General features: G+C 35.6%; 1 protein-coding gene across 1 annotated transcript; it reads right to left on the reverse strand.

The window, feature by feature from the left end:
• Nucleotides 1-1,298: 1,298 nt before the first annotated feature.
• On the reverse strand, nucleotides 1,299-16,630 carry LOC129272455 (ARF GTPase-activating protein GIT2-like). The gene is made up of 6 exons (XM_054909605.2): nucleotides 14,262-16,630; nucleotides 11,482-11,829; nucleotides 10,448-10,542; nucleotides 9,080-9,322; nucleotides 7,990-8,053; nucleotides 1,299-7,473 (listed from the first exon to the last, which is right to left on the reverse strand). Exons 1-6 carry the CDS (start codon nucleotides 14,436-14,438, stop codon nucleotides 7,276-7,278), a joined length of 1,125 nt encoding a protein of 374 aa, XP_054765580.2. The 5' UTR covers nucleotides 14,439-16,630; the 3' UTR covers nucleotides 1,299-7,275.
• Between the last annotated feature and the right edge of the window lie 2,837 nt (nucleotides 16,631-19,467).

Here is a 19,467-nt window from a genome sequence, read left to right on the forward strand (position 1 = left end):
TTGGGGGGTTGTAAGGTTGCTATTAATGTAAATATCTCAATATTTGGAATCGTCTTCTTAATTCAACTTTAACACTTTTAGTGTAATTTGCCACTTACTAAAAGTTTGTTGACCTTTTGACATTTCCGGTCATAACTTTTAACGGAAGGTCAAGAGTATATTGTTGTGTACACTTTCTTGTTCAGTATAACAAGACAAACAATTTGCTGTGTCACTCGACAGAATTGGGGCAATTTCAAAAATTGACCCCTATTGACCCTATATTGACACCTAACATGGTCAAGATGACCATTAGAAATTTGTCACCAAGTTGAAAGTTGTTCCTTGTGATGTCACCAATCACATAAAAGTGAAAAATCAGACTTAGCCAATTTTTCGAAGTAGCCGGTAAATCATGACATATGCTGCCCGACTATTGGGTAAATTTGTTTTTTTCTTTCTGTAAAATATTTTTTTTAATGTACTTCTGTGAAATCTTCTGTTTTCTCTAACAGTGTATACTTTTAAATAAAGCAGGTTAATTCAACACTGACATGTTTGTAGAAGAATGAAAAAAAGACTAAAAAGGGGAATACAAAGCATTTATGAGTTCTTGACTTTGGGTTCAATCTTCAATGATTAACTACCTCCATTAACTTCAATTATAATGTTCTAAGTTCTAGGTATGTATATTTTTCTAATTTCTGAAGATGTATGCCAATTCATTATATTGTTCATCTCTGACAACTTCAATTAATAGGTTTTACATATATTTATTTCATTTATTTATTTATATATTCATTCATTTATTTATTAATTAATTAATTAATTTATTTATTTATTTCGTTTCTGCATGTCATGACAATGTACATAGTGTGACCATCACAAAATTAAATACATTAAATTTTACAGAAAAAGATGTATAATTATGATAATTTACATAACTGATTATACCAAGGTTGCAGACATGCAGTGGTATGACAATATAAGCAGATGCTTGAGCTGTTGTCACACCTTTGGATATATAAGATACATACATAAATATAAAAAAATACTAAAAAGTCCAAACTAACAATTACACAAAGAAGAAACAAACAAATTATCATTAAGGAGTGTGTGAGGCATAATAATAATTGAAATTATATATATATTTCTAATGATGTACACGAATTACATTGTGTATTGTAAGATCTTTGTTTGTTTGTTTTAATAGGAAGGACCCCAAGGGAGAGCAGCGTTTACGTTGATTGGGTTTATATAGTATAACTTATCTTAATGACGGAGGGGTAATTAGATAAGAATTACACTGATACACAAACATGATTTTTTTTTATATACCAATACTTTAATTTATCACCAGCATGACATTGATGAATTACTTGATTTATTTAATAATTCCCCCTTCATCTTTCACTTTATATATGTACTAATGAAAGAAAACAATAATAAACAAGGTGGTTCACGAACCGCGAGTCTCGCCTGATATCGCGATTGCTGAAATATGCAATATGATCTTTTGACCTTATCATCCTCATGGACACACATGTGGTATTACCCGATGGCTATTTGTACCAAGTATAAACACAATTGATGCAGAAACAAAGAAATGAGAGCAATTTGAACAAAACCTTGACCTTTTGACCCCTATATGACTTTCGACCCCATCACCCTCATGGACACACATGTGGTTTTATCCAAGGATAATATGTACCAAGTGTCAGCATAATTGATGCAAGAAATAAAGAAATGAGAGCAAGTTGAACAAAAACTTTAACATTTTTGGAACAGACATGACCTCATATCATTTGCCTTTTGACCCCTAGATGACCTTTGACTCCATCATCCTCAGGACACACGTGCGGTTTTATCCAAGGATCAAAATATGTACCAAGTGTCAACATCATTGATGCAGAAACAAAGAAATGAGAGGACACACAAGTGGTATTACCCAAGGATCATATGTACCAAGTATGAACTTAAATGATGCAGACATAAAGAAATGATAGCAAGTTGAGCAAAAACTTAAACAGTTTTGAACAGACCAATAGGAAAAGTGATTACTACATGTAGGTCTCTACGAAGCTTCGTTCAGGCGAGACAAAAAGTAAATCCATACATAAATAAGTTATTCTAGTGATACCACTTCCTCTGTAAGAGGGGTGTTCTGGCATAAAGATAATGAATTAAATGAATAGAGAGAATTTACAAGCAGAAATCTTACAATTTCATTAATCTCTAAAGCAAAATACAATCATATGGATTCATTCTATTTTTGTTTTAAAGTTTTGCATAATGAAACATAATGTAATGAGTGAGCAGATAATGTCACATATATTTTGGTCTATCCCTGTCATTTCTTTTTCCTTATTCAATGAAATGATCAAATCCAAGAATATGAAAACAGGGTTGAATTCTAATTTTAACATTTAAGATCATTGTAACTTATTATGTTACAAGAGAGGCTATATAACATTATGAAAAAAAACCAGGACTTCAAACATTTGTATGATAAAATACAAAGAGAAATATTGGCATGTGAAATCATCGGCTCATATCTGCCCATTCATGCTAGTTCAGATACACTCGGTCTATCGGAAAATAAATGTAAATCTCCATACATATGTAAGTTTGCTATGTATCTAGACAATATAAATGAAATTAAGAGTATTTTGTTTGTTTGGTTTTAATCTATTTATCGAATTCACATCCAACTATTCACTCTGATTTTCATGGATTTGAAATAAACCCAGATCGACAGCGGTTGGTGACCAAAATCCTACATATTCATTTTCAAGCCTGAAAGAATTTGAATTTATAAATGAAATCTTGAATCTTTAAAGGTTTCATTTTAATAATCTAGTGTTCAGTTGGTCAACAATGATCTGGATTTATTTTTAAATCGGGGATTTATTTTTAAATCCAGGATTCAACAGTGCAGCCCTGTAGTATACTTCCATCTCCTTCAAAGACACCATACAAATTGCTCATTTGCATTTAGACAAAGAGTATGCCTCAATGGCTTTAGGTATAAATGTCATCATTTTGGACATACTGAAAAGAAAATAAAATTTCTCTGGATAATAATACGTTGCACATGATCATTCCTTGCAAGCACAGTGATTACAAGGAATTACGCAATTTTGTGAATCCATTTTTTTTTACATCATGAATAAAAAAAAATACAATAGAAATACAGGAAGAATCAGAAATGAATTAAATAACATACACAATACATAAAGGTTATATTAAATCAAATATGAGGGTAACAATGCAGAATAAAATTATGAAAAGCAAAAAGAGAGGAAGGGAGGGAGGGGGAATAAACTAATAAACACAAACTCCTTGACATTTATGTCATTCCTACACCTTTATATTGATAATTCACGAGACATAATTTATGAAAAAAGAGTGTATATCATTAAATAGGTATTTCATATCCTTGAAATATAAACAAACTCTATAAGGTAATTCCATGCAGAGGGGCAGGAATCTAAATGTAATATTCTGGATATGCATGTATCAAGCCAAACCTATTCATGCCAAAACCATTATAAATAAGCAAAAAGAGAGCATTTTCATTATATAAAAACTATTTACACGATACAAAATGATTTATACACATAACAACCAGCATCCCATATAATGTTCTACTCTTATGCATAATTTGTCATACAGTTTGATCAAGAAATTGAGTGCATTGAACTGGTTAGTATTGGTTGAAGAGTAACCTTTCACATTTGTAGACCAGATTATACTTCTCAGAAAAGGCTCTTTCTTCCCAATGCCATATCATTTGATTATGATTTTTTTTTCACAAGGAGGGGAGGGGGTGATTTGTGCCAGTAAATGCCAATAATTTTTTATTTAAACCAGTCTTCACAATTGCGTTTACTGTGCACAATAAGCATAAAGTCTTTACACAAAAAAAAACATATTGTGAAAACATGTGATTCTGAAATGGAAATATTGCAGTGATGAGTGTTTTTTTTTGTTTCTATTTACCCCTTAACCTATTGGAGACTTGCTTACTATGCTACAAAGCCATTTCCCCTATTTTTTTTTCATCCTGCATATTATGGTCTCAATCTCTAAACTGGATGAGCATGAAAACAGTAATGTACTTCAGTTAATTCACAGAACCTCCATTAGAAACGTTAATTCATTTTCTTTCCAAAGTGTAAAGGAAGTCGGAACAAAAAGTCAGACAATCTACAACATCCATTTCATTCAAACACAGGCTAACAGTTTTCATATCTCACTAGTCTGAACCAAAGATACTACAAGGGGAAGATCGGACACTTCAGCGATTTTTTTAGAAACACTCGATTTTGCTCATGAGGATATTATGTGAATGCAGTGCACAAGTGTCTCTGGCAGTAATCTTGTTAACTAACTATTCCATTGTTTTATCACGAAGCATGCAGGTGTATGTTTGTGGGTTGTGCTGTTGCAGTTTCTAAATGATCGATATCATTGAGGAAACAAAATATTTGGAAGACATCATATTATTCCATCTGCCAACGGTAAAGAGTACGAAATGAAGATTTTCATCATAGTTTTTTGTGACATCACGGCAGCAATTGCTAATGTCCGTAGGCAGTACATAATAGGAGAAGGTCTCCTTGATTTAGAGCAAAGCAGAAAATAAGAGAGAAATATTTTAAGGTCCAGCGAAAATCCATCAATGAATAGTGGAGTTTCTGGACTGCCAACATTAGAAAATGAAAAAAAGTAGTCCTAATCGAGCGGCGCGAATCTATCTGCTTGATTTCAGGTGTGTCTCTCTCACTTTTTTTTTTAATCAAGGCATGTTTAGCATTCTTGTATTTAAACATTGAGAAATTAAAAGTGTTGAAAATCTGTATTACTCTTTCACTCATACCCACCACACATATACATATATGGGCCGACTTGTTTTTTATCTTAAATACATGGAAAAATGGAGTGTTCCTCTTTTTGGTTGATAAAAAATCTTTCTAACAAAGAATCTCCTAAAAAAAAAGAAGTAGTTGGTACGCCTGGAGTTTTAGATTGTCAAGTTTTTACTTTGTGATGTCAAATGTGAGCAGTTCCTCCATATATCATGTATTATAAATTCCATAAAACAACATTTTCTCAGAAATTTTAAAAAATGATTTATCCTCAAATTTTCATATATACCATCAGACACATTATTTGATCCACACTTCTGAGAATACAATTGTTTTTTTTTTTCCGGCATCATGAACCAATGGAAAAAAAAAATCAGCATTTGGGGAATGTAAATTACATGATAAATAAAGAAGTTGGTTGTATGTGACATCACAAAATCAAAACACTGTTTATTATTTGATTGATTTTTTCCCCAAACCTCAATATATTTCTCTCATTTTTCTGCATCTTTTTGAGTAGTCTTTAAGGCAGGGAAGGCCTCCCCTTGAAGAAACACACATCAACCGTGTTTCACCTTCTTCCTTCTTCAATCATATGCTGTATAGTATAATGCTGCATTCTGACTGTACACCCACAGCATGACACGTAACCATTGACTAATATACCGTCAAATTTATGACGTGAATAAATGTATTCCACAATTAGGTAACCAAGTATATTTCATGACCCAGTGCTAAACAATATAACTTGACCATTCTACTCACAAGCTGTAATAAGATCCATTCTAAGATAATGGTTTCACATCTAACATCAGAATAATGATAACTGTACATATGGAAGACATATAAACTGGTTGGTTGATTTTATCTCAGTCATTAAACTTGTTATACAAATGTTAATTCTAATATGTCAATGAATCTATAGATGCAAAATGAATAACCATATATAAATTCTTGGAGACAGTTTTCATCTCCCTCCCCATTTCTCAAAACCCTGGACAACTACCCGAATATTATCAATTTTAATTGAATATTGTTAGAATGGGAGGGTTCAGCTTTTAAAACACAAATAATTTTCCAGCATTAATTGGCAGAAAGGGACGGCGATGTATACCGCAGGCACAAATATTCAACGACAGTTGGAAATACAGTGCTCATGTGGAAAAGCCCCTGGAATATACACCAAATAACAGAGTAAAAATCAAAACGAGATTAGTTCTGAATACTGACCAAAGAAATTAATCAAACCACAATGGATTATAATTGGAGATGAATCACAAATATTTCTATAACACAATCGCAAGGAGTATGTGTCAACAGGAGTGTCATTACATTATCTTAGTAACGGAAGTGTGAACTTTGTTACCTTAGCACTCTGTCAATATCATACACTGCGATCACATTGGCTTGTCTTAAACCTGCGAAGAAATACCGACCAACATCAAAATCATATGATAAAGTGCATATCACAAAATGTACCTATGTATCTGTGCACTGTAGAACATAAAGTTAAGAAAAGATACTGAGTTAACTTTGATGAATTAATATACCAAATTGAATAAAATATGGCCTAACAGTAAAGAAAAAGAAAGCAAACCAAAATTTAAGAGATAAATGCCATTCCACATGCAATACACATTAATCGAGTGGAAAAACAATAGAGTTTCTGGTCAATAATATTTCATTTTTAATTCTTACTAAAAGAAAATAACCAAATGACTCATGGGACTACCCAGTCAAAAAATCATATGTCTGTTAGTCAAGGTTCGGTGTAAACAGGATGAATGGTCAGTTTGGCTTTCAAAATCAAAATTAACCCATTTACTTCTGAACTTTGTCATTCTCATAGGATTTGTATAGGGACCACTTGAGAAGACCAGGGCTCCGTAACACAGAGGTTTGCGATGAATTGCAAATAAGAACACTTCTGATTGGTTCCTGGTCAGTATTTTGCACCAAATTTGCGTGTAAACTTGATCTTGATTGGTCAGTTCATTTAGCGATTGATCGCTAATCTTTGTGTTATGGAACCCAGGGGTAGTAATAAAATTAAATCTTTTTTAAAGGAACTCTTCCTCCACAACTGCAGAAAGATGAAGTCACAACATCTCACTTAGTGGATCTATTTCTTTTCAGACTGCTGATGGTTTCAATAGAGAATGTTAACAGTATGTGCATCTCATGCTAGTGTGTACTCAAAACTTATTCTCTTCTTGCTCTCCGAACCTCACCCTGAAATTATCCTTCATTGAATCAAGTAGTCACATGGGTAATTGTGCATCAATTTTGACAAGTTACGTGACCTTACGTAACCTTTTGAAGCTTTGGATCTGCTTCTCCATACAATATTTAAAGATAGAGGATAAGTTTTGGCTGTCTAACTGTGACTGTCGAGCTGGGAGGTGATAATGTGTGAAGGAGACCTTTATTGAAAGCTGGTGACGAGTTGTTTGGCAGCCTTGGCGATGTCATATGCACAAGCGATGATCTGGTTGGTCAGATGTTTGAGGTCGGGGGTCATTGAAGGGTCAGCGGGTACGGCACTCTGGCATTCTCCTCTAAGCCGACTGGCGCTGGATACCAATAGACGAAGGGGTACACGAACTTCTTCTGATTTGGGTTTCTGCATTAAAACGAGACACAAGACAATTGCAGTGATAAATACATTGTGGTGAATAGTTAATAGGGCTACCAACCTTAAATGTGAAAAATCATATTATTTATGTATTTTTCTTCTATTTCAAAGCCTAAAATCCTTTTTTTCTGCAAAATTTGAAAAAAATATAAGAAAAAAAAATCATCATTCTTAAAAGCTTTAAAACTCTATTTCTAGGGTAAAAATGTATTTAGCATCACTTTCCCCTTAAAAATCCCACTAAATAGGACGGAATCCTACCAACTGGCAGCTTTGCCAGTACCCAGTAGCCTGCGTTGCTACGTTATACAGCATATGGTATTATCATTGAACAAGAGTGATTGAATTTGAAGGAAAAGGTGGTGGAAAAAAAAAACAAGAGAGAAAAAAGAAGAAGAGTGTTTGAAGTTGAATAAAATGAGATAGAACAGGGAAAGTGGTCAAGAAGGGTGATTGAGGTTGGATAAAAAGGTGATGAAAAAAAGAAAGAAAAAGTTGTCTTACCTCCGGGAATAATTTCACCATGTCTGTAACGGTAGCGTAGATATTATCTGAACACGACACAAACCTGTGGAAAAACAACACAATGGTTGATATGATATGGGTTTGAAGTAAAACGTGTTCATTCCATCTAATGGAAATGAATACAAACACATTTTCAACTGTTAAGTACACTGAAATTTACAGAAGAAAATCAAATGTAATGAAATTAAAACGAAACCGTCTACCATACATGTACCTGATAAACATTTAGACCTACTTTGAATACTTCTCTTAAAAAAACAAACATAGGGTCAGTTTAAAACAAGATTAGCAAGCCATGTATTATTCTTGAGGGTCAAGTAGAACACACACAAATTGTGTCGTTCTTTCTTCCTTTTTTTTGTTTTAGACACTTTGTAATCTTGGGGATCAGACATTCTATTCAAGAAGTCTTGTTTTGGGAAAAGTTCCACTAAACCTTTTCCTATACAGACATGCTTGAGGCAGATCTGCTGATGATAATGTGATGAAATTGAATCCTCCCCATGACAATCAAATATATCAACAGGTAGATGTACATGAAGTACAAAACAGATCTTTGTGAATTCTACTCTGTGAGCGTAGGATATTGAAACAGGAAAAGGTGTTGCTTATTTGCCTTGAACAATGAATTATCTTGCCCCTTGGGCAAAGTCACATCCACGAACACTTATGGGTTATTCTTCGTACGGGGTACCTCCATGGAACGCATGTCCCAACCTATCTGTGGCTGACCATTGGGTATCAGTGGCTAAACATGTGTATTGTTAGGCTTTGGTGACAGTCTATGCTTCACCTAGCACAGGACAATATGTGCATATGTGCATATTTTCTCTTGCACAGGACAATTACTGCTCGCGGCACCTCGCATGTGTGGATATGTTGTTTATGACATAAAGGCGTCTTCTTTGATGCCATAAACAAATATAAATCATTTGTTGAGTTATAAGGGCATTTTACAGGATGTGAGGTCTAATGGGTAATTACTACACATGTTTTGTTATCAGTGAGAAACAAATTCCCATATAGTGAACGCTAAATCAATGTGATTTGAAAACAGAAAAGAGCCTACCTATCAAGTTTTCCTTCTTGTGCTGCCAGCAGCAAGGTCTGGATTCTTCTGGTAATCTTCTCTGTAGTCCCAACAACCGCCTCCTGCGTGGGTGGTTTCTTGGGTTCCGCCCCATCCTCCGTCTCTCCTCCCTCTGGTTCGGGTGACGACGATGACTGCGGTGGTGGTGTGCTGATGGTGGCAGGAGAGATGGGGGAAGGGGATGGGAGGGGTATCGATGCAGGTGAATCTGGTTTAGGTGTGCTGTGGGGGGGGGGGGGAGGGGGAATAAAGAAGATTTCAAGGAATACATGTATCTGTTAGGTAATCAGTAATATTTACATGTTATTCAAGATAAGCCAGGAAGGAGGGGGAGGTGTACTACTGTCCATTGTTATTAAAAGCGATGGATTATCTTTTCCTTTTGGTGAAATAAGAGGTATATGTATACCATATCTTTCCTAGGGTATAATCAACAATACCTGAAAATTATCAACTATCTTGAAAGTACTTGAGAGTGCCAAGTGGGCAGAGCAAGGGAGTGAGTGGGGGGGGGGGGGAGGCAGTCAAATATATTGCTTTACACATGCGTGACCAAAAAAACGTGTTTAACGGAGTGTTTTTTCGGATTTGGACACGGGCCGCGCGTGTACTCGTTAAGGGTATAAAAAACACAGATTTTCAAGACAAATGGTGGTTTTGGAAGACTGGTCAATGGTCAATCGCGGGGTCAAACTTATTTAGGGTATGTTTTTTTTAAGACTAGCCAAACATATTTAGGGTATGTTTTTCCCAAGGGTCATATTCTGGCAACAACTTGTTTAGGGGCCAAAATGTGTAAATAAAGCCAGCGAAAAACTTGTTTAGGGTTTTTTTTTTCGAACAGAGAAAAAACTTGTTTAGGGGGTGTTTGGAAATAATTTTGTCACGCATGTGTACAGCAATACATTTGACTGCCCCCCCCTCTCTCCCCGCTGGTGAAATCTGCCTGTGACACACAGGGGTATACCTATATGTATCAGAAACATTCTTCATTGTAAGATGATGCACTAAAAATTCTCCGATATCTTGACGTATGACTGGCCGCTTTGTCTGTAAAGCTCATGTGATTAATATTTGACCTGAAAGTTTGAAATTGTTATTACAACAGCAACATTTTCATTTTGAATCCTCTTACATGAATAAACTTTTAACACAATACTATGATCAAAAAGACATAATCTGAAAAAATACTCCTTTTTCAAACAGTCAACAAATTCCTTTAATATGAAGACAGGGATGGTTCATCATAGAGATCACCAAATGTGCGAAAGGTAATTTAAAAAAAATGATAATTGAAAATGTTATTTGTTTTTTTCTTTTTTGTCAAAAGAGTTCAGGATATCTTACCTCTTTTCATCTTCTGTCTGTGAAAGTAAAGCGTTATCGTATTCACTGCCTGTTTCACTGAGTGGCCTATCTGGCTTATCTTTTGAATCTGCATCCTATAAAAAAAATAGAACATATAAAGTCAAGCATTACATGTATCATATTCACTGCCTTTTTCACCGAGTTGTCTGAAAAAAATAAAGTAGAGCATTATCATATTCACTGCCTGTGTTTCACTGAGTGGGTGGGTACACTGAGTACAGTCATCTGTTTGCTGTCCCCATTAAAAATCTAAACTCATCGACTCTTTGAAGGTACATTACAAGCTGCCTGCAACATGATGCAACAATGATACTACATGTCGGTTTACAGTATTCAAATGGGTATACACAAATGCAAAGCCATTCAATTATTAAGTGCTCCAGAAAACTTAAAGACTGGAAGAACACAGAATTCACAAATGTTATTGAAGCACCACTTCCTCTTGGGTATAAAATTTCGAGCTAAGAAACAAAAATAGATGGGTAATCATGATGGGGTGGGGAAGTTCACCCTGACAAAAAGATTATTGTAAAAATAGCAAAAAAAAAATTGCCAAAGGGTTTGAGGAAAATCCATAAAAAAAAAAAAGTTATTAGAATTTTAATTATTCGATTTGTGACGTCATATGCTAGCAGCATTCCTACATAGCGAATGGTAAAAAAAAATCGATGAAAGTCATTTTCCCAGAAAATTGAAAATGGTTTTTACTGTACCTTTTGTATATTAATATAAATTCATTTCACACCCAATAATGAATAGAAAACAAAAATAAGTCATCAGGAACCATTGAAAAAATAAAAAAAATTGCATTTTATATTACATAACATACGGGCAGCTGCTCGTTTATGACGTCACAAGTCCTAAACTTAAATTCTAATAACTTTCTTAATCTTTAACGGATTTTCATCAAACCTTCACAAATATTTTTTTAAATTTTTTTCTATTTCTGCAACAAGCTTTTCTTCAGGGTGAACTTCCCCTTTAATGTAATATCATATGGCTCTCATAAATACCTCATTGGCTAGATCATCTTGAATAGTTGGCAAACCAACGATGGGTACCGGATTCTTCGCATCTTTCCCTGCATCCTTCGATTCGACCCCTTCACTCCCCGTCGCGGTGGGCTTAGCTGATGTTGGTGGATTGGCTTTCGGTCCGCTGGGCTTCCACCTGGGAGCAGGCTTCTGAGTAGCTCTCTGCTCAAACATGGATCTGGGTCGGTTCCCTGGCACCGACGGTTTGGGACTGGGTTTAGGTGCCGGGGCGAGGGATTCAAGGTCCCGAGGCTTACCCATCTGGGGGACATCTTTACCCCTCTGAAGGACCAATAACTTGGCATTCTCTTCTTTCAACTTATCAACCTACAAACAAAATAAAGAAACCAATTTTTTTATTTTATTTCATTTGCTTTTTAATTATATCATAAAAAGAGGATCGAGGGTATTTGAATTCCAGTTCATCGTGATTTAGCCGTGAACCAGAATAGCCTGGTGGTTAAGTCGCTGCCCGAAAAGCAGTAGATGGCAGGTTCGAATCCCACTGGTTCCAATTTTTTCTGACTTCTGATTTTCATTACAGATCGCGTATGTGATCTTAAACACATAGGAGTAATGCTGAAAATTTGTGTACATATTAAAACAACTAACTGAAATAAAAATATTTATTATTATTTTCAAATTAATATTATCACAAAAACTATACAAAATACATGTATATTGACTTATTAAACTTATTCGTATTTGCAACAAAAATCTTAATTGTTATAATATCATATTTAATAAAATTGTGAGAGGGGTCAAAATCAAATGATTGGCTGAATTACATCACACGATCAGTCACCTAATGACTTACATGTACTTTAGGCATTAGCTATTAAAACAGAAAAATGTTAATTACTGGGTATATTGACCAGTCATGGTTTTGAGATAAGGATGGTGCATCAAACAAGAATCCACATCAATATCGTATTAAAAAAAAATCATTTTGCTCCGGCATAACACATTTGTTATCTTTAAAACAGCCCAAATATGTAAAAACATTTCCAAAGGTATCTTGTGCATGCTTTTTGTACTAATGCCCCAAATGATGGTATTGTATACAGTGTGTCCCACAAAAAAGGAAACCCATTTTCAGAGATAGATTTCACAAATTAAACATGTTTTTATTATGAATTTGATACTTATGGTAAGAGTGAAATCTCATCTTTAATTCGAGACCAACAGCTTAGCAAATCATTCACGCATGGCAGATAACAAACAATAAATATTGAGGTATATCAAAAACGATTTGCGCAGAAACTCATGTGTGAATCTGAATCCACTCATATTTCAAGGACCAGTGAGAGAAACTTAACAAAGAATACAAAAGAAATGCTAATGAGCCAATCGTCGAATAAGCACAGTTGTCGTATCATGAACCAATCGTGTCCAATTTTTCAGCGCAACCTGATTTTGACATTAAAATTTCAAACGCGTCTTGCTCATTAATGTGTGAAGGTTTCGTCACATATTAGGTATCAAAATGTAGAGGAATAAATGAATTGTATGATGATGTAAATGAAATATCATCATGAATCTATACATTCATCCATAACATTTTTTTTTTCTAGATGCAGAGATATAAATCAATGGCAAGCACCTAGAAATCATGTGGCAATTTTCTTTGCACATATAATTGTTTGGGTTGCTATGGTTATGGATATTCTCATCATGTCACATGATCAACGTATCGGGTGATGAGAGAATGACAGTTGATATTTGATAGTCGGATCTTGAAGATAAGAACATGAACTATGAGCTGGTAACATGGTAAGCTCTTTTATTCATCATCTTACATGCAATATCAACCTTACAAGGCTGGAAGGGGGGAGTTTAAGTTACACTAAGAATACACAGCAAAATATAAAATGTTCAACTAGTTTTGCGATTCGTGGGTTTCGCGCTTGCTATATAAACCTGTGGGCCGCACTCCATCTTAAAAAATTGGACAATGGAAAGGGGTTAAATTTCACCCTTTTCATTATGAGCCAATCAGAAAAAATGTGCAAATGAGGTCATTAACATGCATATATTCCATCGTCACTTTACATGGGTAACATTTGCATCCGGCACTACCCACATGCCAAACCGCATAATAATCAGAGTTTGCTTTCTCTCGGTTAGCTTCCCTTTTTCGGGGTGAAATGATTTACGAGAGACACCGATACATCTATTCATCCATACATGTGTCCAAGCAAATGCTAAGATTGTCTGAGTGGCCCACAAAAACTCACATACACATAGAACAAATATGTTTACAAAAAACCTCACATATTTAAAACCAAATCTACTGGTCATGAGGTTGTAAAACATAGAGCCAAGGGACAAGATTTCATAGCTGTCAAAGACCAGGGGCCCGTTTTACAAAGAGTTGCGATTGATCTGATCAATCGCAACTATGGAAAGCCAGCAAAGTCAACATATAAAATGCATGTTTGCTCAAATTTTTTTCTAGATATGAATGTATATCCATAAATTCATTGATTTCTTGACAATTTGGTGTGTTCTCCTTTGTTTACAAAGGACATTTTGCAAATTTCCTGTAGAAAAAAATTATGACACTGATGGATTTCCATAGAGTTACGATTGATTGGATCAATCGTAACTCTTTGTAAGAAGGGGTTCACCATAACACCCTTTAAAAGTTAGAGCAAAAAAATCATGCAAGGAGTTCATCCGCCCAAGTTTTACTTTGTTGGTAAAGTGTGTTTTCTACAATGATCTTGAAGATGGATTGCTGATGATAAGATACATACCATAGACTGGAGCATATGAACATCCTGATTGAGTTGCTTGTTCATATTAAGGAGTTGTTGAACTCTACTCTCGGATGTTGATAATTTCTTCTTCATCTCGAGGTATTCTTCCATCGAAACCTGGCCATCAGAGAACTCTGATGATGCTGCACTCTGAAATGACAATGAAGGATACATCTATCAATTTAACTGATGTAAATTTATGTGACTTAATAATAATAAAAATAATAAACAGATCTTGTACAATGCATATCACATTATGAATATAACGTCTCTATGCGCTTCCATAGGACTTGGAAATTACTACCCAGGCTTTAGCTTGGCGGCAGTAATTACTTACATTGTACGGCGCACACGTATTTCAAGGAATTAATTCCTACTGGGTACCTCGCCTGGGTCGAGTGCAGCTCATTGTGGATGAATTCCTTGCTGAAGGAAACTACGCCATGGCTGGAATTCGAACCCAAGACCCTCTGTTTCAAAGCCTGAAGAATAATCCATCGGGCCACAATGCTCTCTGAAGAGAGCTCAAGGTGGGCTTATGTCAAAGTGTTGCATTGCAGTACACTAGTCCAACCCTGTGAGAAAAGCCCCCTACTTGTCTTGAAGGGTTGTGTTGAGAACGGAGTGGTGCATAAAAATAAAAAATAATTGACACAAGTCGGGGGGGGGGGGGGGTTAATTTCAGGACTGATTATGTTTATGTGGATGGTTCTTTGGTGGAGATCGGTAGAGAGAAATTGCCAGTGTCAATTAGCACTACTGCACACTTACTGCAACTCTCTTAAAGCTTGGTCCCACTGAAATTACGGATGCGGACAGGATGTAAAACGGAAAAGAATCTTGCCATCCGTTGGAAAAAGTTATGTATCCGCTGTGTACTCTTTGCATACGTGTTTCATATGCTCTATATCCAACGAGCATCCGTCCACCGATATTTCATTGTCCATCCATTTTGTCCATTGTCTGGCGCGGATGAAAACGGATGGAGCCTCCTCGAAATTTTGCTTGTCCGCTGTATCCGTTATGAATACGTTTTGTGTCTGTCGGCCAGTGGGACCAGGCCTTTACTTTACACATCCCCATAATCCACAGACCACATTCAAAGAGCCCACTGTTATTGTAAATTTAATAAATATCAATATTTGACTCATTAATCCAAAACAATGGGCTCATTGATGCTTGAACTAATAGTGACAAGCATGAATATAGTGCTCTGTGATAAAGTGAGCATTCATTATAGGACACTTTCTAAATTACATCCATGTGTGCTGAAGTAAGCACAATTCTTGTTCTTTTTTTGTATGAGATACAACTTTTGCGCTACTTTATCGAGGCCAATATTTTGTCGCTTACGTGTGAAAGGAGAGAAGACTGACACTGTAAAAAATTTGCAAAATCACTTTCAACTCATCCTTTGTGTAAGACATGGCTACCTCGGAAAAACATACAAACATATCTCTTCGTCGTACAAACAACTATCAACAATTTCCAATAAGAACAACAAGATTTAAAAACAGTCCATTGCCTTTTTTGGTTGACATACTCAACAAAAGATGAGTGTGTCGACTAGGAAAGGCAATGTAAAATGGTCATCCCCACCTCACCATACAATTATATTTGTCATTTAAATAAGTGTCAGTCTCCTCTCCTTCAAGTCTGCCATTATCATATTACATTCATTCATTCATTGCCTTTTATGCTTTATTTAAATTGTATTAACTTTTGAATGTATAGCCTTTTTAAATGTATTTTACTATGGTTTTTACTATGTATTTTATAATGTGCCAACACCAACTTGTAAACATGATTTTTCCAGCTATTGCTGTTTTTTCATGTATGATTGTTAACATGTTTGATTATCAATAAAGACCATTTTTTAATTGAATTGAATTGAATTGAAAGGTCAACTGCTTTGTCCCCTGGATTCTCAAAACTCAGGACATTGGAAAATGATGTGGTGTTTGCTTGAGGCTTCCATTAAATACATGAATTATTGTATGGAAACTGTACTTAAACCATGATTTTAGTGATCTGGGGGGCGTTTCATTAACATTTTTGTCCGACAAGTTGTCAGATCTGACAACTTTTCTGGATTTTGATTGGCTGTTACTATGGTAACTGTCGGATAAAATGGGACTTGTCGGATAAAACGTCTGACAAGTCCTTTCATGAAACGCTCCCCTGACCACTGATTCAAATCCATCTCTGTGAATTCTAGCCAAAAAGGTTGATTATCTATTGCAAGAGTCAAAACAGAAAACCAGTGGTGTAAAAAAAAAATGAGAGGGTTCACACTTAGAAAAGTGAACTATATTTTGGCAAAAATTATGTAATCTTTAAATGATCTATCAATTTATAATTAATTCTGGCAAATAAAAAACTGAAACCAGCCAGATGCTACAGAAATATAACGCAAATTACCAAGTTGAAAACTACAGTAAAATGACTACAGTAAAATGGAAATTCACACATGAAAAAATTCACTAACATAGAATCTTACCTTCTGAAAAATGTGTTTTAAAAGGGCCCTTGCTAACATCTTTAATCCTTTTAATCCACTTGATACACAAATTCATGAAACTTTACATAAAATATGCTCTTAACTTGAAGGAAAGTTACAAATAAGATACATCTAGCCTCTTGGATTCCCAAAGCACTATTCAAATAAGGGGCAGGTTAGAAGAATATGACCAGTTGACAGTACCTCTGACGTCTGAGGGGCTGATTCATCAAGGATAAGGAAAATGAAACAAACAAAGAATCTTAACCCTCTCCTAAAAGTAAAAGCAAAGGTGGTTTATGCTTGGACAGGCATTGGTGCTTAGGGATTTGTAAGGTACTTCCTTAGCAGACAGAAATAGAGGGGGTGGGAGAAAGAAAGACAGAGAGGGGGAGTGACAGACGGAAAAAGAAAGAGATGGAAAGAAAGATACATGTAGGGGATGGAGGGAAAGTGGGGCAGATGGAGGAGAGAGGGAGTCATTTTAAAACCTTTTTTTTTTCACTACAAACAGTTGCAAAATATCCATTACCCATACCATACCAAACCCATTAAATTATACGAAAAAATACTGACCCAAATTGTATTAAAGCTTGGAAGGAATCTGAACCAGAAAAAAATCAACTTCCACATCATTTCTGAAACAAATTTTTTTCATCATTGCGAATATAAAAAATCTCTATGTTCACAAACTAATCTTTTACAAATTCTTTACAATTTATCTCACCATTTGGTACAAACCTCATTTGAGCTAATACACTCTTGGGCCCTGTTGCATAAAAATTTATGTCATAATGACATAAATTTTGATCATGACATAAAATCATGCATAGCTTATACCGTTGACATAAATTTCGTTGCATAAAAAAATTTATGTATTGTTTTAGCTTATGACGTGAATTAATCATCATTACATAAACTGAATAGTCACGAACGAGCCTGTTGACATAAACTTCGCAAAAGGTGTCATTTTTCAGCCGCAGCAAGTCATTGCGAAAAAGGGTCTTCGGCTTCCCATTTTGACGGGAAAGAGGCATATTTTGGTATGTATCAAATTTTCATTGTTATATATCATAGATAATAAATATATCTCACGTTCTGACCCAAGTTCAAAGTTTTTAAGTATGAAGTGATCTTTTAAATGAATTATTATCGCCGTCAACTTATGCAATGATTGCTTGGAATATACTCCGGTGCTTTTAGCAGTACAACGCCGGTAGTGCTAGCCGGAGGTTCCGGCGTCTGACACAGACACATAATGCATGAAATCCACACCGTCAGAAAACAGTTTAAATCTTCACGACATTGGACATTGATTTTTAAGGTTCCGGTGTCTGATGAACATGGATAATGCTTGGAATAAACACCGACAGAAAACAATTTTATTAATCTTCACGACATTGGACATTGATTTTAAGGATTTTAAGCACCCTGGGCCCGCCCTTCTCGCTTCTGGAAAATTCTTAACATTAAAGACTAAAGTCATTAATCTAGTGAGTAGTGTTTCTAGTTCTAGAGTCTAAATTCTAACGTTAACAAGTTAGATCTAGCTAGGCCTAGATAAGACTAGACTTGTCACTAGACCCTCTACTAGTTGGGGCCTGGCCTAGAGTCTATTCAGCTCTGTCTCTCGGTCACTGACCGTCAGAGCCAGGCCAGGCCCTAGAGCTAGAGTCACTTCCTAGGGCCTGGCCCTAAACTAAAGTTAACTAGTCTAAGTCTAAGTTAGGGCCTAGCCCAGGCCTAATAATTAAGTTAGGCTATGATATGAGCATATGTTAGGAAAAAATTAGGATAGAGTCTAGGCATGGCCTACCTCAAGCGCCGGTTTGTATAGGCTCCACTACACTTCACTACCGCTACGATCCACTCGGATAGGTGGAGCAGGGGGTAGCGGTAGTGAAGTGTTGGAGCCTATACGAACCCTCGCCTGAGGTAGGCAGGACCAGGCCCAAGCTATACTGCCTTGGCCCCTTTTAAGTTCTAGTCTAGATTTACAGTAGTCAGTAGATCTATTCTGATCTAGTTTTCTATCTAGGGTCTAAGTTAGACTTAGACTAGACCTCCCAGGTCTAAAACTAGATCTAAGAAATTCTAACTTAAGTTAAATTTGTCTTGGTTAGCTGAGCTGGCCCTACCATTGTATTACTAATACTACCTTACTAGATCTAGGCCTACCCTGGTTTGGGCCTTGGTCCTGGCCAGGGAATGAGGTAGTGCAGCCCTGCCCCTGGACTGGGTCTGGCTTGGGCCCCTCCATTCATGCTTTTATTATAGATCAAAATCGGGACCTAATTCGGGACCTAATCTAGTACTTTCAATAGCAATACAAGAGATGTAGAATAGATCTAGCTCAGGCAGAACGAGCGAGCTTGTATTTTGTAATTTATTTGTCTATTTTAGGGACCAAAATTGAAACTGTCTTTACATTTTTTTATCTATTTATTTATTTATTTATTTTCTTTTTTTTGGGGGGTCCCTCTCCATTAAGAAAAAAAAACCCGAAGTAATTGGTGTGTAACAAAGGTGATAAAATCATTTAGAAAATCCTGGGTCACCCTCTGTGTTAACAAAGACTTGAGACTACTGAACAAAAAGGAAAAGAAGGGGGGAAATAGAAAAAAAAAACAATTACACACTGAACTAATTAAGTTTAACACTGAACTGAAAAGACATGTAACTTCACGAAAAAATTGTCTGATG

Source organism: Lytechinus pictus, chromosome 2 (genome assembly GCF_037042905.1).
Source record: "Lytechinus pictus isolate F3 Inbred chromosome 2, Lp3.0, whole genome shotgun sequence".
In the NCBI taxonomy this organism is placed as follows: Eukaryota; Metazoa; Echinodermata; class Echinoidea; order Temnopleuroida; family Toxopneustidae; genus Lytechinus; species Lytechinus pictus.

Excerpts from the sequence above, each read along its gene's own strand:
- LOC129272455 (XM_054909605.2), bottom strand. The coding sequence starts at position 14,438 with ATGTATCCTTCATTGTCATTTCAGAGTGCAGCATCATCAGAGTTCTCT. Across the intron at positions 11,830-14,261 it reads TTCATATGCTCCAGTCTATG|GTTGATAAGTTGAAAGAAGA; the intron begins GTATGTATCTTA and ends TTTTGTTTGTAG. Across the intron at positions 9,323-10,447 it reads CAGACAGAAGATGAAAAGAG|CACACCTAAACCAGATTCAC; the intron begins GTAAGATATCCT and ends CCCCCCCCACAG.